At 42.9% G+C, this 16,471-nt stretch overlaps 2 protein-coding genes across 8 annotated transcripts; both read right to left on the bottom strand.

Moving 5' to 3' along the window:
• Nucleotides 1-190: 190 nt before the first annotated feature.
• jade1 (jade family PHD finger 1) lies at nucleotides 191-9,547 on the bottom strand. Of its 6 annotated transcripts, none has more exons than XM_029460204.1 (12): nucleotides 9,357-9,547; nucleotides 7,226-7,308; nucleotides 6,682-6,939; nucleotides 6,143-6,210; nucleotides 5,257-5,414; nucleotides 4,915-5,099; nucleotides 4,569-4,780; nucleotides 3,856-4,023; nucleotides 3,655-3,771; nucleotides 2,907-3,509; nucleotides 2,339-2,456; nucleotides 191-2,070 (listed from the first exon to the last, which is right to left on the bottom strand). In XM_029460204.1, the coding sequence occupies exons 2-12, from the start codon at nucleotides 7,272-7,274 to the stop codon at nucleotides 1,016-1,018; spliced, it is 2,991 nt and encodes a 996-aa protein (XP_029316064.1). In that variant the 5' UTR covers nucleotides 7,275-7,308; nucleotides 9,357-9,547; the 3' UTR covers nucleotides 191-1,015. The 6 variants fall into 6 exon arrangements, with proteins under 6 accessions (XP_029316064.1, XP_029316066.1, XP_029316065.1 ...); XM_029460206.1 differs by lacking the exon at nucleotides 9,357-9,547 and adding an exon at nucleotides 9,062-9,295; XM_029460205.1 differs by lacking the exon at nucleotides 9,357-9,547 and adding an exon at nucleotides 8,233-9,020.
• A 770-nt stretch (nucleotides 9,548-10,317) lies between these two features.
• asmt2 (acetylserotonin O-methyltransferase 2) lies at nucleotides 10,318-16,454 on the bottom strand. Of its 2 annotated transcripts, none has more exons than XM_029460211.1 (9): nucleotides 16,027-16,454; nucleotides 15,855-15,942; nucleotides 14,409-14,583; nucleotides 12,786-12,870; nucleotides 12,252-12,320; nucleotides 12,048-12,166; nucleotides 11,609-11,746; nucleotides 11,402-11,524; nucleotides 10,318-11,132 (listed from the first exon to the last, which is right to left on the bottom strand). In XM_029460211.1, the coding sequence occupies exons 2-9, from the start codon at nucleotides 15,933-15,935 to the stop codon at nucleotides 10,921-10,923; spliced, it is 1,002 nt and encodes a 333-aa protein (XP_029316071.1). In that variant the 5' UTR covers nucleotides 15,936-15,942; nucleotides 16,027-16,454; the 3' UTR covers nucleotides 10,318-10,920. The 2 variants fall into 2 exon arrangements, with proteins under 2 accessions (XP_029316071.1, XP_029316070.1); XM_029460210.1 differs by having other exon boundaries at nucleotides 12,786-12,915; nucleotides 16,027-16,450.
• Between the last annotated feature and the right edge of the window lie 17 nt (nucleotides 16,455-16,471).

Raw genomic sequence — 16,471 nt, 5'->3', positions numbered from 1 at the left:
TTTTGTCCAACCAACAATCCAAAAATATTCAACTTACAAAGCATGTTTTTGCATGAAATAATTGCTGATTGACTCCTTTATTAAACTATATATTCCTTTGTGATCTATATTAAATAGTTTCAGCACAAGATGAGTTCTGAAAGACGACTTTCCTCCAGACTGTAAAGAAACAATCACACGGAAGACAGTCTCGAGTCCCGCAGAGTTTTTTTATTCCTCTTTAAGACGAAGACAAACAGGTTTCATTTTGCATAACAGTAGTACAGCAGCAGCCGAGGGTACAAAACGCTTTTTAAATCTTTCAGTGTAAAAATAACTCTACTCATACCCCGCACCTGTGCCGTGCTCTCGTAGTGCAAACGCTTCAAATAAAAGTTAGGCACATGATGGATACGATACGATCGCAGTTCAATTACACTTAAGTGATGATGATGATGATGATGACGCGTAAAACGTCATTTAAATTCCTTTTTTTGTTGTGGTGTCCCAGTTCATAATGTTCCACAATCGCAACTGAAGAAACGATGACAGCTGGAGTTTAAATAGCGATAAAAAGGGCAGTTTCACTTCCTGTTTATAGCTGCTAACGTCCAATGAAGCTTGATTAAAAAAAGATCTAAAGAATCTTATTCGCTGACAGTCAGCTCCTCCCACTAAGTGAAAGTTTAATACTATGACACAAAACTAATTACATCGCAAGCTTATGGTCCCAATCAACTTCTCCCTCGCTGACGCTTATGCTTGTAAATATCTGAGCGAGCGTTTAACTGGCAACTTGACATCTTTCTACTTTTAAGGAAACAAAACTAGCTCAAAATAAAGTCAAATATTTCCCAGATTTACATATGTTACAAATAAAAAATAAATATCAGCTCTGTTGTTTTTATCTTGGCATTTTCATGATGCATCGAGAAAAATAAAAGGTTCAAAGAGACGATGCATCTTGTACAGATACGCATCGCCGTTCTCTTCCGACGAACACAGTGCAGCTTATTTTCAAAGTGTCGCTCCGCCATCAGGAGGCCAGCACGCCTCGGTGGATGATGTCAGACCCGTAGCGCCGGCCGAGAGACGACTCGCCCCTCAGCTGGTGGGAGTGGCATCGCTTCAAGCAGGGCTCCATCTCGCCGTCGCTCGGTTTGGAGTCAGAGGCGTAGCCGTCGTTCTCCACCACCGAGCGGAGTCTTGTCCTGGGGTACGATGTCTCCGGTGTGTTGGTCAGCAGTGGCTTGCAGTGCTCCTCCTCAATCTCCTCTTCTTCCAACTCCTCGTCCTCCTTCAACGCCGCCGTCAGAGGCTTCTCGCTCCTCTTCGGGATCCTGAACTTCCCCCAGCTTCTAAGATGTCCGCCCACGTGTCTGCTGGTTGTGTGCGAGCCGTTCGCCTGAGCTTTCCTCAGCCAGCCTTTGGCTTTGGAGAGGGCGGCGGCGTCTGAGACGTCGCTGGCTCTGTTGAGTTTAGTGTTGGTCGTCACGTCCAGAGACACGGAGCTCCTTTTGGTCATTCTGTCGTCCATGAAGTAGTCGTCATTGTCAGAGTTCCTGATATCAACCAGCCTGATGGACACGGTTTTCTCCAGGTGTTTTGCGCCGAAGCGGCTCTTCACCTGGCTGGGGAAGCTGTCCATCACATCGCTCCTCCTCTTCCTCCTCCGCTCCTCTTGTTCGTGGTCAGTGTCTCGTTTCCGTCTGGCCAGCGTCTCGTGTTCGGGCCCCGGGGCCTCCCTCCTGGGGCCTCTCCTGCTCTCGGGTTTGTGCAGCTTGACGGTGATCGTTTCCTGAAAGACTTCTGGCTTGTGGAGCTCCTGACTCGTGTCCGCAGGCTCAGACTCTTTGATTCGGGAGCCTTTACTGTCCCTCGCCTCCGGCGGTTTGCTCAGATTGTCCTTCTTGTGACAGTGCGTGGAGTCAGCGAGGCCCTTTCTGTCGCCGCTTTTCCTTTTTTCCTGCTTTAAAGAGCCTCGTTTGGTTTTCAGTCCAGAGTGGCTCCAAGAGGATCCAGACTCAGAGCCCTGAGAGGATAACCAGCCCAGAGAGAAGAGCTTCTCCAGATCCTTCTCTGAAGGATCGCCTGCAGCACACACAAGTGATGCAGTCAGCACAAAATCATCATCCTTTCAGAGAAATCACATTGTGATACGATCTTATAATTATATTGTGCTACAGTTTCAAATTTAGAATTTCTTCTTAGATGTAATTAAAAACAACAAAATCAATGTTTCTTTACACACACACACACACACACACACACACACACACACACACACACACACACACACACACACACACACACACACACACACACACACACACACACACACACACACACACACACACACCTGTGAGCAGCTCGTGGTCGAGCAGTCGGACTTGGTGCTGGAAGATCTGCTCCTGGACTCTCCACAGCGAGCGCTTCATCTTCTCCCTCCGAGTCACCATGTAGGTCAAGTTACGGACCTGAGGAGCGACAGCAGCAGGTTCTTTACACAGATCGTCGTCGACTTACATTAACAACATCGGCACACAGCTTTTATTCTACATGTATTCTCAGTAATATATTGTGTACTTGCATGTATATTGTATTTATTATCAATACTTTTACCTATATGTATTGCAAGGTTGAACATTTTGAGTGTAAAAACTGGCTTTTCATTTGACGCTGCACATAACTGCACCACGACTCAACACAAACACTCGAGCGATGACCAACAACACAACACGTCCCTTTCTGTTGAATTCATGCTGCGTCTCGTACCGCTGTAACGTGAATACATCTTATCTACAAATAAGCAAACTTCTCCACTGCGCTCAGAATGTATTTACATTTATTTAAACTGTTTCTCTAGTCATTCGCTCCTTCTGGTCCCGGTTCTCCGGTGCACCGGTGCGGGTGGAGCAGAGACCTACCCTCTCCAGGTCCTGACGCAGGTGTGTGAAGAGCTGCAGGCGTCGCAGCAGCACCTCGTGCTCGCGGCGTGCCAGGCTCTCCTCCTCGTCCTTCTTGGGCGTGAGGAGTGGCTGGTTGAAGTTGGCTTTGCGTTTGAGTTTCCAGTACTGGTACAGGAAGTCCACCACCTCCGGCAGCAGCTTCATGTGACCGGCCACCTCCTCCACCTCCACAAACTGGTAGAACTCTTCCTCCATCTCCTGCAGCTTCAGCTTGCGGAGGCTGACTCTCTTCTCCTGCTGCCGGCTGGTGAACACCTCCAGATCGCTGGGCGCTCTGTGGATGAGCTTAGGGGCCACGTAGGAAGACGAAGAGGAGGAGGCGGCGTCTTCGTCCCCTCTCACCCGGCCTCTCCTCTTGCCCTTCTTGTCTCTGGCGCTCTCCTTCTCCTCCTCGCCTCCCGAGTCTCTGTCTCTGGACTCGTCGCCCTCAAGCCCGGAGTGTTTGGGGCAGTAGGACTTGAACTTGACCTCGTCGTCCTCCGTGAGGATGGTGTTCATTTCAAGGCTGGCGTGGAGGCCGCACGTCACGTGGAAGGCAGTCCGGCAGTTCTTCGCTGAGCACTACAGCAGCAAAACACAACATTGTTAAACATTCAAAACACGGCATCATAGAACTTATAACACGCCGAGTCCCGCTTTGCTTTTCACGTCTCATTAAATGTCTGTTTCTGCGTGTTGGGGGGGGAAACGTGCGCGGGGACTCTACCTGTATACACGCTCCGGACTTCTCTTTGCACAGGCAGCAGATCAGAGCCCATCTGTTGCTGGGAATGTGGGACACGTTGGTGATCGGCTCCATCTTCTCTGGATTCCCGATGCTCACCTGCGAAAGCACATTTAACACATCACGCATGAATTCAGCGATTCGTGACCGATTTAGAAATGACTTGTAGATTTGTATCTTCACCTCTGGAATCCACAAGGCACAGCTGACGTGGACCCATTTGGTTCCGCTTCGGGTCGGCTTCATGGCTCCCCCCTTCTTGGGGCACAGCTGGCACTTTGGCAGGATGCCGAGGGCGCAGATCCGGCACAGCCAGCTGCCCTTCGGGACTTTCTGGATGCCGTAACACGCCTGGTGAGAAACGCAAACAGAGGGAGGCTCAGCTTCCAGACAGCAAGGGGAAATCAATACAGGAGTGTGTGTGTGTGTGTGTGTGTGTGTGTGTGTGTGTGTGTGTGTGTGTGTGTGTGTGTGTGTGTGTGTGTGTGTGTGTGTCAGATGAAATCACACAGCTGATCTGAAATGTAAGACGAGTCGTTTTCATTTTGCTTTTTACCAAAGCGAAGCAATCTTAAATCAGAAAGCATAACAGTCTCTTCATTATAGATTTCACTTTGACGATTACAGACGCTTAAACCCACGAAGTAAAAAAGTGTCAACATGTCAATAACTGGTCCTTGAAACCGTGACTTTTATTTATTTACTTTTATTATTTGTTTATATTGTAAAGCACTTTGTTTTGAAAGGTAGGTATGTATAAATAAAGTTATTATATACTCTGTATATCACAGTGAGCATTTAATAAAAGTATTTTGTATGATTGTTTAAGTTAATAATTGTTTTCCATCGTTAGTTTTTCGCTCCCAGCGAGTTAAACGAGTGCGTTGACCTCTGACCTGGTGAACGCAGATGTTGCACTTGTCGCAGAACACCATCTCGTTGTTGTCCTCCCCGTCAGGCGACTGGCACACGTCACACACCACGTCCTCGTCGTACTCGATGCCCAACCCCTCCTCCGTCTCCGTGGCGTGAGTCATGTTTTCGTGGCAGCAGCGCTCAAACTCCTCCATCACCCGCTCCATGGTGATCTCGTCCAGCGGCGGCATGGCTGCGAACAAAAGTTAAAGTTTCTTTCGCTGTCATGAAAAACTACCCAGGAAAGTCCAGGCTCATAAGTTCCATATTCCAGTCTCTGAAGGATACCAACAACATCACTCCGCATCAGTCCAACCATCCACTCACCCATCTCTGCAAACTCCTGGTTGGTGGTCTGCAGCCAGGTCACGTCCTCCTCGTTCAGGTCGTAGCGGCACATCCCCTCCGCCAGCGTCCGGATGTCCACGTAGCCCAGCACCTCGGTGCCCGACGTCCGGATCAACTTCTTCGGCCTGACGAACATGACCTCCTTCCCTTTCTCGGCCATCACCCTGCACATCAAAGTCAGAGGACATGTCCCGTTTACTGTCCTGCATTTGCAGTCGGCTACTCTGACTCATCCATCCATTAGATAGACACTGTTAAAATGTTTGTCTCGTCAGACACAACACGGGACCGAACATGCACGTTTCTTCTCCTTTGTCCTACCTGGCGACGGGCTGCGGGATGGACTGGGGGCTGACGGGAACCTGGACGCCCTTCTCCCACTCCTGCCTCCACGGGTCGACGAGGACGTAGTAGTCCTCGGTGCTGAGCTGGTTCGAGTCGTGCACCTTCATGGCGGTGATCAGGTCGGTCCTGAAAACCTGCAGCAGTCGCATGAAAACAAGGTCAGAACGCTTTACAGCAAATACTGTTGCAACAAGAACAGAACAGATGTTAAGATCCTTCCATCAGCGTCCAAATCACTCCGTGGACTAGCGCCGGAATACTTCTCAGACATGCTCTCAATGTCTGCGTGTATGATTCACCCTAAAGCTCGTATAAAATCTACAGAAGTGCAGAATTACAGCGCAAAGTGTTATTTGTGGCTCATCTACAGAGGATTGTGAACTGTGCAAAGTTTGCCTACAACCAAAATAATTGAAACTTTTTTTCTAAGCGAGATAAGATAATGTATACGAGTGTCTGCGCGGGTTAGAAGACGACCACGTTGTCTACACGCAGCCAGACAGGAACCAGCCAATCGGGATCCTGCTGAGGCCGGACTCATTGTTTTGATTTGATTGGCTGTTGGTTAGAGGGCGTGAACAGGGACCAAGTCCACAGACTGTGCAGCAGATAACAGCCACAGATAAGGACCCTCTGAACACCCTGAAGATCACATTCATCAATGTCACAAATAAAGACAAGTATTCTCCATTTGTCCACAAACTGTAAACAAATCATATATTTATTTTTGTGATTAAATATTTATGCGTGTAGAAAAGATCCAAATGAACATCATGACAGCAGCGTACAAGAAGAAGATCGAAGACACATGTTTACAAACCGATCATCCTACAGCGCTCATTAAGAGTTTAGACACACGTACCTCGGAGGCTTTCTGCCCGGCCCCCCTCCTGGGCTGTGATGAATGCTGCGACCAGCAGGTAGAATTACCTGAAGGAGAAACACAACCGGGTGTTAAACGTCTCAGCACGTCTTCTTTGTCTATTTCTGCTGCTTTAAAGAACCTCACATCCTCTAAAAACACATTTGAGAAGAACACGTGTGGCTCAATTGAATAGTCAAAATGCTGCAACGGACATTTCCTGTTTTCAATTTCTTTCATTCACTATTTTGACTTTGGGCTTATTTGAATGAACAGCAGCGGAAATCAAGTGTCATTTAATATCCCCTGCATGAGACCAACGCTTTCATTTTCTCTACATGTGGGACCTCGACAGACTGAAGGATTGCCTCATTAACTAAACCCTGAAATCAGACTTTGGCTCAAAGCAGTTTACAGTCAGAGCTTAGGGTTCATTCTAACACCAGATGGCACATCAGGTAGACTGGATGATCAGTAAACCCAACGCTCACATGGAAGCATCTACACATTTATATGTTTTTCCGTAATTAACAACTTACCCCGGCATGTTATACGACGTGGTAAAACCCCACCCATCTCAGATTTTGTGGCGGATAAAACAAACGCTAAATATTGTTGATGGAGTTGTTCACTGAGGTCAGATTTGAGTTTGTCCGTCTGACCTGCCGGGATGTCTTTAAAGGTCCAAGTGTCCCTACTCTGTCTCCTGTCTCTCAGACTGTAGAACTTCTTTCTCTTTTCCTCAATCTTTGTCCATCTGCTGCCCTGCTTTCCTTTTCTCTGACTTGGTTTCCTTCCTGAACATGAATATGCATTTACTGACACTAACAAGATGGGAAATGCATTTTCAGGAAAGGACTCTGACACTTTGGCTTCACAGTTTCTTTGTCATAGTTATTTGGTAGTGGCTATTAAATGTAATTGGTAAAAATATGCAACATTTACAGATTAAAAACAACAAAAATGTACAATATTTTTATGCAGATATACATAATGCACTTGTGAACGAGTTGTGCTCGACCTGATTCAGGTCTATATTTGGACTCCGTATGAATGAGTCAGCAGAGACAATATTTTGCTTACTTCCATTGTCGGAGTCATCACTGCTGCTGGGGTGCCTGATTCTCTTCATCGTCGTCTGTCGGCAGAGCTCCGGCGTAGGGACACTTCACACAGACCAGAAAGAAGGTCAAGCTACAGAAAGGATTGATGACAAGCTACAAGATATACAGCTATGATAAAGATAACATCTGGGAATAAGAGTCAGACTCAAAATGACAATCTTACAGCATAATATTGCGATCAGTCTTATTAATCCATAGCATACTTTATGAGCCAAGGTTTTTCCATATAAACTACAGGTAGAAGAGGAATACAGTATGGATTCCACAGGAGAAACAAAGACTAAACAATAGAAACAGACAAAACAAAACCAGCTCAGAGTCACACATGCAGCACCAGAGGTTACAATGATAGTTTGCAATAAGAACAATAAATAAACTCTGCAGCATGAAGCTCTGCATAGTTCAGGGTCTGTTTTTAATGTAATGTAAGCAAACAGCACTTTCTGTCAGCCTTTGACAGTTGGTACCTTCTCATTAATCCACTGCAATATTAATAATAAAATGTTCTACTGCAGCAAAAAGTAAGATAAAGAAGTGATTGTTTCTTTATTTCACAGATCTGCTTGGGAGGCTCAGGATGAGGAACACTGGGTCCATCTCCCTTGATGAGCAGAGTTAACACTAACTTCAGAAGACATGATGCACAGCTACACCATTAATCATACAGTTAGTTTCCACCATGTATAAAATCATACAAATGGCATATACATGCAGATATTATCGACACATGAAGCACTCACACAAACAGGTAAAGTGCGGTTTCATTTCTAGCCAAACAATCAAGACACTATCCCTGCAACCCCTTGCTCATGTCTGTTATATATTTAGCTCTACTGCACTCAAATATCAGTTTTAGGACATAAAAACATATCGGAGCAAAAACAGTGCTAACAACTTTACTATTTCACGTTTCCTTGCTGACCTGGCAGCAAATCGCCCACCCTGTAGCTACGGATGTGTACATACCGGTCACTGTTCAGCGATGACAACAAGAAGTTACCACATGCAACAGAAACAGGGAACTACGCCTTTTCCAGAGCTACGAGTTCAGCTTGCAGCGAGCAAAAACATCAGCAGGGACTCTTAAAACTCCCGACAGGTGGACATATCTCAGGGTCTGCTGCGTGCACAGGGGGGGGGGGAAGGTGCTAACTCCAATTTAGCTGGCTAAACTAATAGCAGTCTGGCCACGGTTTGTGTGACGCCCCTTCTTACAGCAAGCTAGCTAGCGGCTAACTTTAGCTAGCAGACTAAAACAGCCTTTTTTGTACTGTTACCCCGACAACATGGCAACACACGCAATGCAATTTTGCGTTTGTAATATGTGATCGCAATAACATTTAAATTAGACCACACAGAGTTGCATTATATTTTTTAATCAGACTGCAAAAGCTAGCTGGCTAACGTTAGCCAAAGCTCCCCCATTACAGTCCGTTATGCAACATGCGGGCCCACCCACACCCACATCAATGTTGTTTATCACAAGAATGTTTTACGCCCGTTAACTTAAAATAAGCACTTTTGCTAAACTGGAAACAGTTCATATCAGGAGAGTTTATGCTTAAATGTGAATGTTTGTCTACAGGCGTGGTACACGTTCAATTTAGCTGACGTTGGTGGTTAGCATCATCGGCTAGCTCTTAGCTTGAAGCTACACGTATGTAATGTAGTTGACGTTTAGCATTAGCAACGCTGCTAACAGAACGTTGGCATTTATGGTGCCCCCTTATTAAACACTCCCCAGCCAGCGACCTGCCAAAGGTTAAGGGTCAATAATTAATTCAAAACAAACTACCTGAAACGTGAACACACTCATGAACGCTGCTAACTAACTAATACGACAATGTTGTTGTGCTATCTGTGTTGCTAGTCAGCAGGGCACAGAGTGGCAGATTCACCAACCGCTAGCCACTGGCTGAGGTTAATCTTTGGCGCCATTTTAAATGACGATGTCGCGTTTTCCTAGCGGACGGCTAGTGCGACCATACTGGAAAAATTAACTCGTTCAAATAGCCGGTTAAGAACATTCTGGCAGATATGAACATGGGTTAAACCTGCGTCGAGTTGAAAATAAAGTGGACGGTACATACAGAGCACGTCAGGCCGATGAAAGCCGGTGTTTTGAGTTTGATGTGAAGCGCAGTTTTTAGCCGTGGGTTCCGCTTGACCCGCATTCCACATACACAAACACAGCGCGCGGCGGCCGGGAAGGAGGTGACCGAGCCCGGGGTGTACTGCGCATGTGCGCCGCTGGAGGGCAGCAGAAACTCCCGGATCCTGGTACCAAAAACCCAACAGCTCCTAATGCAGGAACAACACGTTTCAATGTTGTGTTTCCAGTGCCACGATGCAAACCCACGTTGCCCGGTTGCCATTTTAAGTGTTAACAAGTAATATGAACATAATTATTATCTGTGCACGACGCAGCTCCTTTTTCTTTTAGGAAAGTACACATCTTTATCATAAAAAAGATGCAATATATTACTGTTTTTAGTGTCATTTCAGTATTTTGTATGACATGAAAAACTGCAGCAATAGAAGACAGGTGCATTCCCCCGGGGGTTGTTTACACATGTATAGATTTTATTATTTAACAAACTATTTATTTAGAACAAACACAATCTATGTCTTTGATTTAAGCTGAAGGATAAACAGAAAACAAGTTTACAGAACCACGTGCTGATTCAATAAGGAGTTTTTATATCAAACATCTACATTCGCACCTCATCTACGACACATGCAAATCACACTGTTACACTGTTACGTAGTATGTATACAGTATGTGACATTTGCATTACTTATTTAGAGCGGAGATGATGTAAATTACTTTCTTTAAACTATGGAGTTATAAGAGTGCCATACTAAATAATACATTTGTAAAAGGATAAGAAAATAGACGTGGAAATATAAAGAGGAATAAATAGAAAATAGCAAATAAAACATTTTGATATACAGAAAACAATATGCAATATAATAATTATTATTATTTTTTATAAATGTTACTCCTATGTCTCCGTAGCACATGGGACATTATGGAAACACAACAAAACAAACATCTATAAAACATTTATTTTAGAAACAACACTACAGTGTTTTTTCACACCACTAACAAACATGTTGACCTTTTTAACACCAGCGGAGGAATAATGGAGGTAAACGGAGGTTTGTCCTGCGGAGTCTGCAGAGCCTGAACTCATCACGGCAGGGAACACACATCACAACACAAAGCTGTTTCTCCAGCTCCAACACTCAGTGTTTTCTTGAACTTCTTCACTGCATTTGAAGGTTTTGAAATATGCTTCTTAAAAAAAACCACATTAATATCCACCGACAGCAGACACGTCATCATCAAAGAGATCATGAGATGAAAACACTGAGTTTCCATCTAAGACTGAGGAATGAGAAACTTTGCAAGACAAAATGGATAAAATGCAGAAACATGTTACATATAAAGAAACAATATTATCCAGCATCAGTGCGATCTTTGAAAGAAATGTGTAAACTGTTGTCACAATATCAGAAAACATCACTAACCAAAACATACACTGGGGGCTCCATGTGCACCGAGACTGGCAGCGGTTTATGTTCAGCTCCCGACGTTTTCAAGTTCAAGTTTCTTTACGTTCCCAGATGCTTCTCTCAACTGTCCCGCGCTCATCTGGTGGCCAGGATGGTGTCGTAGGACTTGCCGGTCCGGCACACCTGAACGTTGCGGAAGCCGGTCTTGTTGAGGATGGTCGTGTACTCGGACGGCGGGCGCTCCCGGCCCTCCGCCTGCACCAGCATGTTGAGGGAGAAGCACTGAGCCATGACGGGCCCTCGTCTGTTCTCAAACAACATGGCTTCCACCAGCAGGACGCCGCCGCCTGCCAGGAGGAGGAACACCAACAAACATGCCGAGTACTGAAGGAGCGAGCGTTTGAACAGATAAAGCGTTTCAGGATTTATGAACTAAGAAGTGTCAAAAATACAGAAACATTGAACGTGCTTTTGTTGTGTTGCCTTTGTTTTGACCAGTAAACATTAAAAAACAACAATGACGTTTGTTTTTGGGAGAATATTTCAACATTTTCTCTTGATCTGCAGAGGAGGGGCTTTTGTCACGCCGCTGGTTTGGGGTTAAGGTTAAACTCACCTGGTCTGCAGGTGTCGTAGATCTTCTGCAGCAGCGTGAGGCACTTCTCTTCAGGCCAGTCGTGAATTATTCTGGCCAGGACGTACAGGTCAGCTGGAGGGATTTCACCGCTGAAGAAATCTCCTGTGTGCAAACAACGAGCGTGTGACGACTGCTTTCTAAACGCACGCTCAGCTGGAATATTCCACGAGGATGAACGAGGCTCACCAGTTTGAAATACAACGGCGTCGTTCTCCTGAGAGAAATGTTTCTGAGCCGCGTCGACGACCTGCGGGAGGTCGAACACCGTGACAGAGGAGGACGGGTACGCCTTCGCCATCTCACAGGCCAGAGCCCCGGTGCATCCTGGGAGTTATTCACACAGAATAAGGTCTGTATGCAGTACTGTACTTAAGTACATTTGAGGTATTGGGAGTCACATGTGTTTTAAACATTTGACATCCCTTCACAGACTCATCTACTGATCGCATTTTATTTTAATTTAGACCAAAACATTTTCATTAACATGATTTCTTTCATACATTTTTGCTATTTCAGCGTTAAAAATACCAAACAGACACATTGTTAGACGACGAATGATGCAAACAAAAACGTTTCGCCATAAATACATATACAAATATTCATAAAAGGGAGTTTAACTTCTTACCTCCCAGATCTACAATCTTCTGAAAGCAGGAGAGGTTGAACGCCGTCACGATGTCGTGTCCGTCAAGAACCCACGAGGAGTTCATCAGACCCATGAATTTCAGCATCTCCTCCTCTGATCTGGGAAAAGTTAGCACTCAAAGTAAACACTACAGAGGGAGGAAGTTACACGTCGAGCATCTGAAGCAACATGAACAACACCAACCGGTAAATAGCCTGGAAGATATCCTCTGCTGGGAGGCCGAAGGTCTTTTCATTCTGATTCTTCCCCTCCCTGCGTCGTGGAAAATAAGAAACTAATGTTGAGACTACAATTATAATAATCGAAATGTTTGCTCTTCTGCAGAATTTGTTTTAGTTGTGCAAACATTTCTCAAAGGCGCAGCAGCTCTGGAGGTTATTATAACCTAGATTACTGATTCTTATACTTTATTAATCCCTCGAAGGGAAATTCAGCTTTCACCCAGTTGTTATTTGACATATTACACAATGAGCCAGAAACAATTCACTTCTTGCATAAATATAAATATAATATAAATATAAATAATAATATAAATAATAAATATAAATAATAAATAAATATATATATATATATATATATATATATATATATTCATTCAAAGCTTGTTGGAGTGTAGAGTGCTTTTTATGGCCCAAGGAAAGAAACCGTTCTTCAGTCCTAAATGTTCGCTCGCTATTCAGTTCAATCATCTGACCGTCTCCCACTCGACCCACTAACCTGACGGCGTCCACCATATTGTTCCACAGCGGGTAGATGGTCTGGGATTGGTAGATGATCATGTCGTGAAGAGACTTGCCGCTGCCTTTCGCCAGATACAGATTAGAAACGTCGGTGCTGCTGTACAAAACTGTTGTTTTTATAAAAACACGTTCACACTTTAACTCAGGGTGTCATCAGTTCCCAACAGGGACATTCACAGCATCAACAGCAGTCATGCATGCAGACGTACTCTAAACGTTTTAGTGTCAGTTCACTGGAACTGTTGGTTGGATAAAGGATTAGTCGACCGTTTCAGGCACTTTTCAAGGTAACATTTCAAACATTTTCCAGTTTCAGCTTCGCAAATGTAACTCTGAGTCACCTGGAGCCTGTGCAATAATTACATTTATTCTAGTGCAATAATTACATTTATTCTAGTGCAATAATTACATTTATTCTAGTGCAATAGTTAAATGTATTATAGTGCAATAATTACATTTATTCTAGTGCAATAATTACATTTATTCTAGTGCAATAGTTACATTTATTATAGTGCAATAATTACATTTATTATAGTGCAATACTTTAATTTATTATAGTGCAATAATTAAATGTATTCTAGTGCAATAATTAAATGTATTATAGTGCAATAATTACATTTATTCTAGTGCAATAATTACATTTATTCTAGTGCAATACTTTAATTTATTCTAGTGCAATAATTAAATGTATTATAGTGCAATAATTACATTTATTATAGTGCAATAGTTAAATTTATTATAGTGCAATAATTACATTTATTCTAGTGCAATACTTTAATTTATTCTAGTGCAATAATTACATTTATTCTAGTGCAATACTTTAATTTATTCTAGTGCAATAATTAAATGTATTATAGTGCAATAATTACATTTATTATAGTGCAATAGTTAAATTTATTCTAGTGCAATAATTAAATGTATTCTAGTGCAATAATTAAATGTATTATAGTGCAATAATTACATTTATTATAGTGCAATAGTTAAATTTATTATAGTGCAATAATTAAATGTATTCTAGTGCAATAATTAAATGTATTCTAGTGCAATAATTAAATGTATTCTAGTGCAATAATTAAATGTATTCTAGTGCAATAATTACATTTATTCTTGTGCATAATAACATTGTATTTATTTATTTTAGTTATTATTTTAGATTGTTTTGTCGACTGTGGATGTTTTGTTTTTGTGGTGTTTTCATTGGTTTTGGTCTTTACTTGCGATTCAGAAATATAATAATATATCTGGAATAAGATAAATGTAGAATATCACCAGGTTCTACTTTAAACGCTCTGTCTTAAAAGAAATTAATGAATGCATGAAAAATAATATATGAAAGCAAAATGAGGAATTAATGCTTTTCCATAATTAATAAGAAAAAATAAAAATAAAAAGCTCTGTCCTCCTGGTGTGTTCAAGGGAGCTCCGACATCTTGGTTTCTCACAGAAGAATTCCATTCACAATGTTCAGGTATCTCCGTGGTTTTCTCGGGTGTCCCCATACTTATTTACGCAGTTTACTGTATATTGATACGCTGATACAGAGTTAATGTAGAAGTCAATTCTATCACCTCCTCCTCCTCCTCCTCCTCCTCCTCCTCACCTGTCCCGTCTGCGGTCTCCACCTCCAGGATCTCGATGCCCACCAGTGCATCCAGCAGCCGCTCCATCCCGTCCACACTGGTGCTCAGCTCCCGGGCTACATGCTGTGCACTCAGGGGCTCCTGGGACCTCAGCAGGAGGTCAAACACTCCCAGCTCACAGGCAGAAAATATCACCTGGAGGCACGAACACACATCAACACCTCGGCACCGGGAGAAACATTTTCATCCATCAGTTTGGTGCAAACTGAAATATCTAAAATACTAGTGGATGGATTGCCTTTACGTTTTGTTCCCCAGAGGACTGCCTGCAAGGTGTCAGGGGGAATTATAGTAACTTTGGTCAAAAGTTTCATTTGTCCAATAGTTTGTTTTATGATCAAAACAAATAAACTAATAACCTGAAAAACTAATGACAACATGCTAACATGCTAACCTGACATTGTACTAAACATTAGTACGTTAGCATTGTTAGCATGTAGCTATGGAATGCCTAAAATAAATATAGTTAAATAAAATAATTTATAGGTTTTTATTGAAAAAAAAGGACTACTTTTATTTATTTCAGGAGACTTTAATTTTATTTTTCCACATTTATATTTCAAAGCTCTTTTTATTTCCTTCTGTGATGTGACATTTGAACGTCGACACTTGCATGCAAAACTGTGCAAACTCAAATCGGCAGATAAAGATCGTGTGACTGTAAGCTACCCCTGGCAGGAAAACTCAATTTATTCTTCCTTCTTTATCCTCTTAAAACCCCCCCCCACACACACACACACACACACACACACACACACACACACACACACACACACACACACACACACACACACACACACACACTCTTTCATAACTGTCATTTAAAAAGGTCATTTAACTTATACACAAGCTTGTGTTTTAGATCATTACAGACAAACATAGCAAACTTGGGGAAACACGATGTGATTCATTATTTCACAAGTGATTAATTCACATTAATTCACGCTCAGCAAGCTTGTAATGAGCTGCAAGGCATACTTAACTTTAAAGCTTTACCCTCTGTATGTTTGTGCCTGTTGGTGTGTTATTTTTTTAAAGATGCTTGTATATGAAGAAACTTTATTTTGCTGCTCATCTTGACCAGGACTCCCTGGTAAAAGAGATATTGTACCTCAATGTGAGGTTAAATAAAGGATAAATACAATTAATAAAAATGTATCAAACAGCCAAACTATCACCAGACTAACGAGCCAGTGAAATGAGATAGACCGAAGATGAATGTGTGATTGCTGTTTGTTCATGTAGGTCACTTTATATTGCAACAATACCAAGACATTGCTGGTTCCAGTTTGTCAAATGAAAATTGTTGCTGTTTTTTTATTTGTCTTTTATGATATTAGACTAAATATGGTAGACAGACCAATTCATTTGCAGGAATTTTGGTAATATCTTTATAAAAATGTTACCTTTGAGACCCTGAATCCGTTGAAATACTCCAGAAGTTTGAACGGGTAGTCCAGCTCACTCTGGGACAGATGCTCTGCCATTATTATGCTGCAGACACAAACAAAAACAGGATTTATAGCCTAATAACTGCAGGAATTCATGCAACTTTGGTCTGTATGAATGTGCACAAACCTCGCTGTCTTCTGGATGTTGTTGTCTGGAAAGCTGCCAAGATGACACGATCCCACAGGGGAAGAATGATGCTTTCTTTCGGGGTAGTTTTGTTGCTTTTTTAGCCCAAAACAGGCAAAACGTCGGTGGTGCGTTCAGGGGTAAGAAGACAGAAACGGTCGACAGTCAGCTGGTGAAACACATCCCTGCTCCAGGATATTAAAGTGATCCTCTTCGGCTCCCTCGCTGCAGTGATGGCCGATAAGAAACAACAGCGACTAGTTTCACTTAAACACACACTCTCACACGCCACTCGGTGTGTGTGGTGCAGTTCCGGGATCATCCGGGTCCCCGGTGGGGGCGCTGTTGAGCTGTGTTGTTGAGGAAAACCTTTTTTCTTTTTTAACTCTGTGGTGACCCTAAAGACTTTCTCTTTGTACAGCCATGCTAAATAATAATACATAAA

Source organism: Cottoperca gobio, chromosome 22 (assembly GCF_900634415.1).
Source record: "Cottoperca gobio chromosome 22, fCotGob3.1, whole genome shotgun sequence".
Taxonomy (NCBI): Eukaryota; Metazoa; Chordata; class Actinopteri; order Perciformes; family Bovichtidae; genus Cottoperca; species Cottoperca gobio.
Note: the sequence above shows the minus strand (reverse complement) of the source record. Positions and strands in the feature narration are given on the sequence as shown.

Bases quoted from the DNA above. Each gene is read 5' to 3' on its own strand.
- asmt2 (XM_029460210.1), bottom strand. From the start codon at position 15,935: ATGGCAGAGCATCTGTCCCAGAGTGAGCTGGACTACCCGTTCAAACTT. The intron at 14,584-15,854 runs GTAACATTTTTA...TCGTGCCTCCAG, and splicing joins ACGGATTCAGGGTCTCAAAG to GTGATATTTTCTGCCTGTGA. The intron at 11,747-12,047 runs GTAAGAAGTTAA...AATAACTCCCAG, and splicing joins GAAGATTGTAGATCTGGGAG to GATGCACCGGGGCTCTGGCC.
- jade1 (XM_029460204.1), bottom strand. From the start codon at position 7,274: ATGAAGAGAATCAGGCACCCCAGCAGCAGTGATGACTCCGACAATGGA. The intron at 3,772-3,855 runs GTGAAGATACAA...GTGCTTTCGCAG, and splicing joins GTGCCTTGTGGATTCCAGAG to GTGAGCATCGGGAATCCAGA. The intron at 2,457-2,906 runs GTAGGTCTCTGC...GTCGCTCCTCAG, and splicing joins TGCGTCAGGACCTGGAGAGG to GTCCGTAACTTGACCTACAT.